This window comes from Sitophilus oryzae, unplaced genomic scaffold (genome assembly GCF_002938485.1).
Source record: "Sitophilus oryzae breed Bouriz unplaced genomic scaffold, Soryzae_2.0 scaffold_381_pilon_pilon, whole genome shotgun sequence".
In the NCBI taxonomy this organism is placed as follows: Eukaryota; Metazoa; Arthropoda; class Insecta; order Coleoptera; family Curculionidae; genus Sitophilus; species Sitophilus oryzae.
Genome location: NW_022146953.1, coordinates 2,042,953 through 2,055,165, shown reverse-complemented (window position 1 = coordinate 2,055,165; position 12,213 = coordinate 2,042,953). Strand labels below are relative to the sequence as shown.

Sequence of the window (12,213 nt, the reverse complement as noted above, 5' to 3'; positions counted from 1 at the left end):
AAAATAGTTATTTCCAAATATAATAGAAAAACAATATGCTACCTAATTTTGTCTCTTGGAGTTATTTTTTTATTACCATTATTGCTAAAAAACTTTTTTTATTAAAGCCTTGTATAGAGTAAGAAAAAAAGTAAAAATGAAATGTAAAAATTGCAAGTTAAAAAATGAGTACTTAATGCAAGTAAATGTAGGGAACCTAAAGTTACTGCTTTGGAACCACGACGCGAACCGACTTTTGAAGTTCTCCAAGCCATACTGTATTACCTGTAAGAGAAAAAAAAATTAGAATATTTCTAACAAATACATATGCTAAAAGAAACAAAAAACAAGCTATAGACAACAAAAAAAACAATGTAAAAATATAAAAACTCACCATCACATCTTGCTTAAGTTCATTTTCAGTCCCACCATAATAATTATACGGCGAAAAAAACAGTGGCGTCTCACTGCTATGGGGCACATCGAATGCCCCCAACTCCATGGACTTCGGTCGATCCTGTAGAGTTGACAATAAACACGTTTTCCAGGTATTCGACGGTGCCTGGACCAATCCGAAATGTTTTGGGACTGATCATATATGCAGCATGTAGATAGAATTTCTGACTTCTTCAATCTCGTTTTTTAAAATCGCGCTGCGAACCCGGGTTGTCCTAAAAAAATGAAAAAAAAATTAGTTATATAAGTAACTACAAGTTAAGTTAGAATTTAAACTTATATCTACTATAAGTTTTAAAAAAGTTGCTCTAATTACTATACAAGTTATTCTACTTTAAATTGAAGCTCATGTATGTTGTAACAAAAAAACTAAAATATACAACACTTACATATATTATAAAAAGAATTTTGATTGTCATATGGTGCGATAGAAAAGTTATTTGGTAGAGAGTACAGTAAAAGTTTACAATTTAAAGAAAGTAATATAAAAAAATTAGACTTACTTTTAACAGGTTTAAGTTAGGCCTGGTTATGCTCGCCTCCTCCCGACATTTTCTGCCTTCAAAATTCGACGCGGGGCAGACCAAGAGAAAAAACAAAAAAATGTTTCCACGACCCGCCTGCGAATGTGTGCTGGTTGCCTTCCTTATGCAGATTCGACCCATTGGTCGACGATTAAGCCTCACCAGTCAGTTCCCATCCCAATTAAGCCGCCTCGTCTGGGGTCACCCTCATCACCCGTCGGACGGACATCCACCGGGACCCCCTACAGGCGGACCCCCCTCATCATCTTCAATGTGTCCGATATCCCGCCCCCTGCCTCTTCGAGGGTCACGGAATACGTGCACGAAGAAATCTCGGAGCTTGGGTGCCAGGTTGTATCCGGCCGAAGCCTCTAGCATTAGAACACCTAGCTCGTAAACCAGAGGGTGGTGACTCCCTTGGGTACCTCTGCATGCTACACAGGTCATCGATGCCCGAACATCAGGGTTAGGGTGTGACCCAAGAAGTCTCCTCTCTTGGGGAAGGCCGCGCCGCGCTCTGGAGTCATCTTAAGCCCAGGAATCCCCACCGACAAAAACACTGTTAACCAACTGCATCAGCTAACGAAATTCACTAATGTTGAATTAGAAAATTTTATTAACCAACACAGAGAGCTAGCAATGCTCGTGTGAGTGGGATAGGAGTGTGTAGTGTTGTAGTATTAATATAACGCGCCTAAAAAAAGAAAAAATATTGGGATACCTATAAAAATATTATCGAACACCTATAAAAATATTACGACAATATATAAATAGGTATATTTATTTTAAATGAAAAAAGAGATGCTCCATTTATACCTCAGCAATATTTTATAAGATTTTTCCTTGATTATTATACCAAAAATGTCAAAAATATAAAGATGTTATATGATCTAAGGAAAAAAGGGATATAAATTTGATGAATATGGTCAAAATCCAAAGAATTTTTCCATTATGTAACACACAAAAAAAATAAAAATACACAAGGAGTTTTTAGAGTTGTATATCATATTATTTAGAGCTAAAATAAGTTAAACCTAGTGTTTCAAATAAATAAAAAATATTAAAGTTATATTTTTTTTAACAATGAGACATCCTATATATTTTATTACATTTTTAGTTTCTACTATGAAGACAAAAAACATTCGGTCAAAATTTACCTCAAATAATAATCATACTTGCTGTTTTCAAAATATTTTAATTTTTATAAAAATTCAGTAACGATTTATTTCTTCAATGCAAATTTACAACTAATACTGAATTAGCAAAAATCGTTTGTCAACATTAATACTATTTTTTAACATGTAATATTACATAACGCGCTTTAAAAAAGAAATATATTTTAAAATACCAATATCAGAAATCATTACAAAAATGCTGAAACATAAATATGTAGGAATCTTAAATAAAAAAAATACGTAATAAAATTCCTAATACCCATTCAAAACTTAAATACAAAAAACCTACTCATTCAAAATATTATTAAAATGCGCATATTATATTTTTAAAAAATAAAGAAAACTCTAAGTATACCCTATAAAAAGAAATTTAAATTAAAAATAGCAATTTACAAAAAATCAAGACATCGAATTCCAACAGGCGGCCATTTTATTTAAACATTCCTTGACCGAAAAAATTCAACAAAAAGTCAAAGATACATTACGTAATTTACCAAAAATGTAGTACTATTAGTACTATTATTTTACCCTTAGTTTTACATACTTATTTATTAATTTACGTATATTATTTAAACAATATTCTTAAAAATTAATAACTTAATGGGGAACATTGAGAAGAAGGCTGCCATGATGGATATTGCGAAATCCAAAAATTTTGAACTAAAATATCTCAAAAAATACATAAAATTACGGGTACTCACTTTTTCAGGAGGCTAAGCAGGGCACTAGTAACAGATTACGCATAAATTGTGTACACTAAACGCACTTTTTCGTCAGAAAATTAAAAAAATCGATGCAACCGACGAGAGGACCGTGCGGATCCTCCGATTGCAAACGACAAAAGGAGGACCGACGTTGCCAGATTGAAGTCATTCGTAAAATTTAAGCTGCTCATAAAATTGATTTATTTATTACTAATAAAATTGTTTATAGGAAAATTCTTCTAAATTAAGCTTAATTTTGTTCTCAAAAGTTATTATTTACTCAATACGTTCCACTGATATCGTTTTTTACGTAAGGTAAAATATTTATTGTCATAAATAAGAAACAAATAAGTAATTATAAACATAAACACACAAAAATTATGAAATAAACATAAAATGAAGCTGTTTAAATATATTTTTAATGCTATAAATACATCGAAACCAAGAATAAAGACTATAATGTTAGTACGTAGCTACAAGAAGAAATAAAAGAAATTTCTACAAAACAACATTACTAGTACTTGTTTTATTAAAAATATATAGCAACGGCCCTTACTATAGTGCCAGTGATAAATTTAAACTAATATAATTTCACAAAAATCATACAGAAAAAAAGATTTTCGGAATTTTTTAACAATCCGACAACATCGAACGAGAATAAAATTCAAAATCTCCACGCGACCGAAACTGACCAATCACGATCGAGTATTTTTTGCTCTTGGATGCCTCGATTTTAACTTTTTTTAATAAACATGGATGGTTTTTATTAAAATTTTAGTAGAATATGCTTCCACAGATGCTTCTTAAATTAATTAAATGATTTGTCTTTATTTGAATTTATTCCCTCCAGTATAAAATATCATACAAAACTTATTTTATATTGAAATTATCTGGTACGCACATAAATTAGATGAACTATAAAATATAAAATCATGCATTTCTTTAATATCTTAATAAATTATTAAGAAACAAGTGTTTTTATTCAATAAATATCCCTTAGTTTAATAAGAAACGGTAAATATGAGATAAATTTATGATAAATTATATAAAAAAATAACTTCAAAAGTCTTTAACTTGACTCAATGTCTTCAAAAGTCTTTAACGTGACTCAAGCTCTTACCGGATGTATCCGGATGTATCTGTTCAACTTTTGGCGCCACAATTTTCAAATTTGAAATTTAATTAAGCTGAAAAATCCTTTATTTACAAGAAAAAATATATTAATAAGTACAAATTGAAAAATTGAGTACATTTGCCATAAATTTACATATAAAATGACAGCGATCTTCATTTCATAGTCATCGCTGACATAAATAACATCTTTAAACTTTAAACTAAAAAAATATCAGATATCTCTAAATTTGAAGCAACTAGACTTTTAATGTACAATAGAGACATCAAGAAAAGTATATAATATATTTTCATATACTCAATTTAGGAAAAGAAAATCATAAAAATATGAAAAATCTGTAAGGATTTAGTGATGATGTAGTTGAAATATTTCAAAGTGAAAAAAACTATAGAAAGCAGGCAAAATAATGGGTACTTACATTTTCAGGAGTTTAAACAGGCCTTAAGGAACTGAATAAACTCAAATAATGCACAGAAAAATCAGTTTTTCTATCAAAAAATTACGAAAATTGTAACAGGGACATAACCACTTGCTCTTAACAAAACAACGGAAAATGTCACACAAAATGTCGCAGGTCAACGGTCAACGTTGTCAGATTGAACTCATGTAAAACGGAATGGTCGTTTTTTTCTTTATAAATAATGCCGTGTTTAAAAAGGAAATATGTTATTTATTCACTGAAAGAAACTTTGAATTATATGTTTATTAGATTTATCATGGTTTTGTAACGGTTCAATTAATTTTAGACTTACTAAAATATTGATTTAAATTAGTTTCAGGATTTCGCTAATATCTTGGCAACCCTGGAAAAATTTTAGTTCATAATTTTCTCACTTTTTCCACAATGGCGCCACATGCACTCTTCTTCTTTTTCATATTTCAGGTCTTAAAAGAACAATACCCACAGAAGAAAGCATTATTCTTCTTTTTTATATTTACGGTTTTAAGCATGGGCAACCACAGATCTGACTTATATTTTCTTCTTCTTTATTCTTAAATGGCTTGAACTTATACAGGTCATCTGGCCAGTGCCCTGAAAAAATAATCAAAAGGAGAATGATCAAATTAGAATCTATGGTAAATTATTAGACAAAGACAACTACAAAAATAAATAAAGACAGCTGATGGGTTAGACAAATTTATTTCTTTTCTGTGGTTCTTTTTAACCTATTAAATATCGATGATTATTTACAATTTATATTTTTTAGAATTTAAGTTAATTTCGCTGTTTTAATATGGCTGAAGTCTCCAAGAAAGCCGAATACAAATTCGTGGAGCCCCAGTCAAAAATCTACACGTTTTCAGACGTATTATCCGAAAAAAGAATCATATATCAAGTAGTGAAAATGCAAGATAGCTTACTCGTATTCGTTAACGATAAAGACCAAATGGACTGCAACAATTTAGCATTAGCTATGCTTAGTCGATTTAGCGATGTCCCTAGTTGTACTACTTTGATGGGAAACATCATGGAACAGTGCGGAAGCAACATAGCCAGGAGACTGTCGAAGAAACTCAACAAAGCAGTGTTTTTAAGTTTTAATTTAGCCGAAGACAGACTATTAGTGCCCCTCGTAGAAAAAAGACTATTAGAAGAGATTCAACGGCATCCTGAGAACTTCTAGGTTATTAGGAAAGAAAGACTGTTTATATTTTTACACACATTTATTTTTCAATGTCTAATAAAAAATTAGTATGTGATTTTTATAATAATAAGATAGATTTTTCTCTATATATATATATATATAAATACAATAATAAAAACAGAAACAATCGAATTTCGATAAAAAAATTTCCAATAACATGTTTCAATGTAAATATTGCCAATTCCTTATATTCGTGATTTCTTTATATCCCAAAATATATAATTCTCGTGTTTGAAACTTAAATACTTTCTTTCAAGCATGAAGTCGATATATATCTTTTTATATTCTTTTCCTCGATTATTATAAAAAATATGTACATTATACAATGGCAGTCACTGAGCTATTTCTCTCTAAAAAATGCGCGTAATGATGAACAGTGATTCACAAATAACATGCCTACTATAATCCAACAAACTCTAGTTTTTTTTTTCTATATTAACTTTTTCTTTACCATCTACCAGTGTAATCTCTAATAGATTTTAATGAAAAATAAGTACCGCACGATAACGAGGGGAAAAACGGCATCAGAGTAGGCTTAGAATGTCATTCATCGTAATTTCAAAGCTAACTTAACGCCGTTTTTTTTCTCGATCGTACAGTAGATATATTCACGGTTTTTAAATGTTTAAGTCGATTTTATGATGTTATAATTACCATTAGAGTGTTTGATTTTATGTTTCTACAGTTCATTTTGTAGAAAATACGATTTCTTCAAGTTGGACTTATACGATCGAAAAAAAACGGCGTCGAGTCTGCTTAGAAATGTGTGACGGCAATTTTAATTTCATGCCAACTCTGACGTTATTTTTTCTCTATCGTACAGTATTTTCATAGTCGAATGATCGGGAAAAAAGCAGCATCACAGTAACCTTTGAAATTACAATCACTGATTTAAATTTTAATTTTTGACGAGTTTTTATGTCAATTTTTAAAGAGCTTTTATGTCAATTTTTAAAAATATAGTATCGTAGAAATAACAGAAAATTATCATTTCAAACGCCACTATAACACCCCTTTTTCGATGATATGGTTCAAATAAATATTGATGTTGGATGTAACCACACGCGACGTAAAAAAAACGGTGTCAGAGTTGACTTTGAAATGAAGATCGTTATTACCAAGCCAACTTAACGCCGTTTTTTTTTTCGATGGTATGGTATTTTGTGATTTGAATTTATCCAATTTTTATTTTATGTCTTTAAAATATATTGGACATAGTCCAAAAAAATGTAACTCTTCTATATTTGAAGAAGAACATTTCTGGAGTTGTTATAGTTTATAGTACAGTATGATCGAAAAAAAATGACGTCAGAGGGGCTTAGAATTTTTTTTTCATTTCCCAGCCAACTCTGACGCTGTTTTTTTTTCGACCAACCATAATTAACAACAAAAAATCAACAAAGTATGGAAACCAACAATATAGAATAGTTTTTTGTCTCAAAAAAATTAGAAAAAAACATACATATGTGTCCATTTAATAATAAAAAATATATAGGTATTTGAAAAAATAATTTTATTTATATATACTAAAATGTTTCTTCTGTATAAAATTAAAAAAATAAAACTGAATATATTATGTACTTCCTATTATAAAAAATTGTAGTTATGACAAGACAGAGCTAATACTAATATTAACTGTAATCTGTAATCAACGCCTACTTCGACAATTTTTTTTAAATATGTCAAATCAGTGATTTATTTTCCACATTATTAGTAGTTACCGGGATTTGAAATATACAGTATGTCCCCGGATCCTCTTCACAGGAGGAAAATCTTTTATATTGACATTTTGATAAAAATGCATTCTTCATAAAAGTTTTTGTTCCTAGACAAAGAGATAATGTTTTTGCTTGTTATAAAATGACAAATCGTCTTTTCACTAGCATTGAAGAAAATTAATTTTGTGCTTCTACATAATAACAATTAAAAAAAAATATTAATCAAAAATTATATGGAAATTTGGAAAAGCATAAACGGGATTAACCATTTCAGAACAAGCAAATTGTTTCATAAAAAATGATTTTTTCTGAAAATGTCAATAATAAAAAAGTTCCTCCGTATTTAAAAAACAAATATTTAGAAGATCTGATATAATTTTTTGTCTCCTCATCTCAAAAAAATAAGTGATCCTAGATGTCTTCTTAAAAAATAAATCTGTCTATGCTGATATACTTTTTTTGAAAGTCACTGTATATTTATTCTAAAAAAACTCTATTTAATTAAAATTACTCAGCCAAAATTTGCAGCCATAGCAGTTTTCACAAGACTTATTATGTCATTTTTTTGTTATTTGAACTGCTGCTAAACTTTATACGTTTGAGTTCCTCTACGGTTACTTATTTCTCCGAACCCGACCCCATATGCATGTTTTTTTCCCTATTTTTTTACTTACAAATGTACCGCGGCAGCATAATCACAGTCCTGCACGAAGCAACTGAACAGCACCCGTCTCAAGTAGGTGTAGAACCGCGTAGAGTTAGACGTCGACGTCACCTTCCGTCGTGACGTCATCCTTCTAACGTCATCCAGCCGTATTTCATCTGTGGTAACTTCGCGGAGTTGCCGCGGTTCGAGCCGCCCCCGCAAAGCCGTTTTTAGTTACTTGCGCGGCGAGAAACGCGGGTTGGCCGGCGCGTGGACGAAGCTGCGCAGCTCGTAGCTCATGTCGATGTCGTGCGCGGTTGCCGTGTCCATGTCCGATTTCCTCGAGACGATCATGCGGATGTCGCTGTGCAGGTAGATCTTGTTCGACTTCGAACTGAGAAACCTGCAAACAATTGAGGAATAAATAATAAATCAAATTCAATACAAATTTCATTGGTTTGAAATGACGCGTAGAAAATTGTGACGTCACCTATCAGCATTTGATTGAATAGTTGACAGAGGGCGCGGACCTCTGAAGAATAATATTATGGCGTGTCTAGTTCTCTACCACCGTATTTGCGCCATATATCTTAAAATCACGTTAGATTTTTCTATTTTTATTAAGATCGTTAAAAAATACGTTTTTATGTGGGATTATTCTTCATTACCCCAATATTAAATTTACTTTTATATTTTTTACCACTAGAAATTAAAACTTAAATTTTTATAATTAACAGATTACTGCTATTTTTATCGGAGCACTAAACACTACCAAAGTTGTTGGGATGTTCGAGGCGTTCGAGGGTTCGAGGTTAGATTTGTATTTTGTGGATTTTGCGTTTGGCGTTAAATACTTTGAGTTTTCAATTTTGTTTTATTGTACCCTCTTTATTATTTTTGGAATGAAGGGTGTTAAAGTTTGTTTTGTGAAGGGCTGTCTAAATAGCTCTGAATGCTCTCCAGAAAAGCTTTTTATAACTGTTCCTTTGGATGAAAGCCGTCGAAGAGCCTGGTTTGAAGCGGCAAGACAACAATATGTCAGCAAAAGTAAGATATTTTGCTGACATATTATTTTGCTGAAGATCATTTTAACGTAAGTTCCTTAAGTTTTATTTTACAATTAATTATATATCTACTTTCAAATACATTTAGAAAAGTGGGTTTTATTTACCTTTGTGATACTAACCATGATACTTTTGATAGGTGCCGTCAGAGATTGCAAAAGTGTAAATTTGAAATTTTTAATATTGATTATTTTTTTTTTAAAAATGGGATAAAATTGAAGTAAAATAAAAAAATACAGGTAAAAAAAAATTGTATGAAGATTAATTATTTGCAATAAAAAAAACAGTGAACTGGATCAAGTCCTAGAAGATAATTATGGAGAAAATGAGAATTAAAATTTTTTAATGTTACTTAACTAAAATAAAACAAGCTGGAGAAGAAAACTTGACACAATGCTTTATTATATTTTAAATTGTATAATTGCAATTTAAGGTAACTCAAAATACCACTGTGGTCATTATTAAGAATGTTTCTTTATACTTTTTTGGACTTTTGGACCATTTTATCTCTGAAAATATTTGAAATTTTAGATATAAATTGGTTTATCTGTACATTCTTCTTCGTCATTAAGGGATTTGTTGACTTCACATTGTCTATTAATAGTGTTTTCTTCGATTTCTATAAAAATTATGGTATATAGGCGGGATAAAGGGAAGAAGATCTTTCATGTGTTGCTTTTTAAAGTGTGTTACTTTTTTGTTGTATACTTTCAGAATCGATAGAATCAGACCTTTCAGATGGCTGATAATCTGATTCACTTGGTGCAAATGGTTCAGATTTTATTTCATTGTCGTCCATTTTATCAAAAAAAAATTTTTTTTAGCTCTTAACCTTACCACATGTGTTAAAATAGCGCACAGCGTTAAATTTTATGGACTTGATCCAGTTCACTTGTGAAAGGAATCAACAGAATATCCAGAAACCAAACAGAAACAGCTGTAGCTGCCTAATGCGTGAAGCATGACTTGATTCATTTTTCTACTAGAAAAAATAATATTTAAAAGTAGTAGGAAGTTGGACTTGATCCTATATACATATAAAATGATCCTTATACATATAAAAGAATATACTGCAAGTACAGCATGAATTCTTATGCCAATATTGAAGGATTGAAGATTGTATGGGCGGGGGTTAGGTTAATAACCGCGAAATATGACCGTAAAATCCGTCTTATTCAAAGAAATCCTACAATTCTGGCAACACTGCTGAAGCAGCCATAACTTACCTTAAATGAATGACGTATCGCAGCCATTTTGGTCCCCACTGTGCGCTGTCACCGTGTTGACACTTCGTCGGCATATACAGCGTGCGTTGTCTCATAAACGTCTGAGAATTCGGCGGCATATCTGACAGGTCGTACATAATGACGAACATTTTAACGACAGTACCCAGAGGGTTAAAAAGGGTAACTTGCACCGTTCCAGACTTGGGAACGTTGTATCCTTTTTTTCCTAGGTTAATATGACCCTGAAAATGAATTACAATTTGGAATATTTACAATGTACACTATTGGACAAAAGTAGAGCAAAACTTCGAGAAATATTTGCAAATCGCGAATTTTTAATGACACATGCGTGATAATGTATACAAATACAATAAATTTAAAAACTACGAAGTAGGCTATGAGTATCCATGACAGTAGGTACAATATTTTTTTTATTTGCTGCAAGAGCAGAAACAAAGGCAATTACAGGAGGGTAGAAGAAGCCGATGATATTGTCCTATTGCTGCCAAAAGTCACTAACTAACATTTTTCCGAACAACCAAATTCAATCACTAACTATGTTTTGAAGCGGAGAATCGATCGCAAAAGTCATTAACTACGATTTCTGGCTATTTATGTTTTATTTTAATACCGAATAGTTACTAACTATAACGTCTATAACATCTTTATGCAAAGCAATTCATCTTTAGACGCATTTTTCTCGGAAGTAATAAAAAGTAAGTTAGTGAGTTTTGGCAGCAATGGGACGATATGACACATTCAAATTTAAAATAGTAATGTGAACATCTCATATTATATACTCACCAGGTAAGGCGATGACACTTGATCGTTGTCTCCGAAACTGTAGAAAAACACCGTGACCGGCAAAAAGACATGTTTTGGAACAAAGGATCCACTTGCTCCCAACTCGGCTGTGAATCCATGGACAGTGGATACCGGCTCCAGGCGGCCGTTCAACACGGATTCCTCAAAACTACCTGTTAAATTGCGAGAAGTTAATAAATAATTTAATACGAACCTTAGATCATAACAAAACTAGACCCGCCGTTTGGGCGGGTCTCTTGAAGCCAACATGAACAAGCTATTTTACTTCAGAGCAAACATTTTGTAGTTTTTCTGATAAAAACATCGAGTATTGTTAACATTATACAAGGAGTCTCTTAAATACGTGTAATTATTTAAGTACAAGTATTTAAAAAATGTTGAAAATTTTACATTTTTCCGGTAAATTCACATAAACACTATATAATGTCAGAATGTTACACGTTAAAATAATATACAGAGTGTCTCAATACTACACTTTTTGTGTCGTTCATCTTATTAAAGAGATATAAGTATTTCAATTGATATTATAATTATTGAATATTAATGAATATTTGATTCCACTCTAAATATCCTAAATTATTGTTCCATAAAAAATAAGAGGCAATATTTAGGTTAAAATCACCACGAATCGTTTAGTGTTTTAACAACGCAGAAACAATACACAAATCTATCCAATACACAAAACATTTACGTCTCCATACATTCGTCTAGGGCTTGACCTCGAAAATTATCATCGATTGTCATTCCCCCGCCGTCTGTGACGCCGTTTTTTTTCGATAGCATGGTCGTATAAAGCATACCAAATAAACTTTTAGTCACGTGATTAAGCTTGACCGACACAGTGTTGTCTACTTTTTTCTTTTAATCAAACTATTTTAGGAAAAAAAAAATTAATTATAAATATATAAACAGTTATTACTTACCCCAACAAAACTCAGCTCCTTAACAGCACTTAAGGCCCATTACTACCGCTTTTCCGTTCAAAATATTCTAATAAGGTTGCGATTGTGTTTTTTGCAACGGCTATTAAGCTATCTTGAACACTTCGCACTAAAGCAGGTTCTAAATTAGAATAAGGGTGTATTCCGTTGCTTACCTTGGTTATGGTTTTATGTTCC

The 12,213-nt window shown here is 31.4% G+C and overlaps 2 protein-coding genes and 1 long non-coding RNA gene across 5 annotated transcripts in view; 1 reads left to right on the top strand and 2 right to left on the bottom strand.

Moving 5' to 3' along the window:
- Positions 1–112: 112 nt before the first annotated feature.
- LOC115885359 lies at positions 113–3,117 on the bottom strand. Its single transcript, XR_004050713.1, has 4 exons — positions 2,836–3,117; positions 939–1,653; positions 374–650; positions 113–264 (listed from the first exon to the last, which is right to left on the bottom strand). It is a non-coding gene; the product is annotated as an uncharacterized LOC115885359 (long non-coding RNA).
- A 2,006-nt stretch (positions 3,118–5,123) lies between these two features.
- On the top strand, positions 5,124–6,459 carry LOC115885399 (proteasome assembly chaperone 4-like). The gene has a single exon (XM_030904300.1). The coding sequence runs from the start codon at positions 5,206–5,208 to the stop codon at positions 5,593–5,595; it is 390 nt and encodes a 129-aa protein (XP_030760160.1). The 5' UTR covers positions 5,124–5,205; the 3' UTR covers positions 5,596–6,459.
- A 1,139-nt stretch (positions 6,460–7,598) lies between these two features.
- The window catches only part of LOC115885397 (protein FAM214A), a 39,657-nt gene continuing 35,042 nt past the window's right edge, over positions 7,599–12,213 (bottom strand). For all 3 annotated transcript variants that reach the window (XM_030904298.1, XM_030904295.1, XM_030904296.1), the window contains exons 7-9: positions 11,075–11,247; positions 10,271–10,512; positions 7,599–8,383 (exon numbers count right to left, since the gene is read on the bottom strand). In XM_030904298.1, the coding sequence (XP_030760158.1) occupies positions 8,215–8,383; positions 10,271–10,512; positions 11,075–11,247 (584 nt within the window). In that variant the 3' untranslated portion in view covers positions 7,599–8,214. The remainder of the gene's footprint in view (positions 8,384–10,270; positions 10,513–11,074; positions 11,248–12,213) is intronic.

Coding starts and splice junctions, on each gene's coding strand:
- LOC115885399 (XM_030904300.1), top strand. CDS start 5,206: ATGGCTGAAGTCTCCAAGAAAGCCGAATACAAATTCGTGGAGCCCCAG.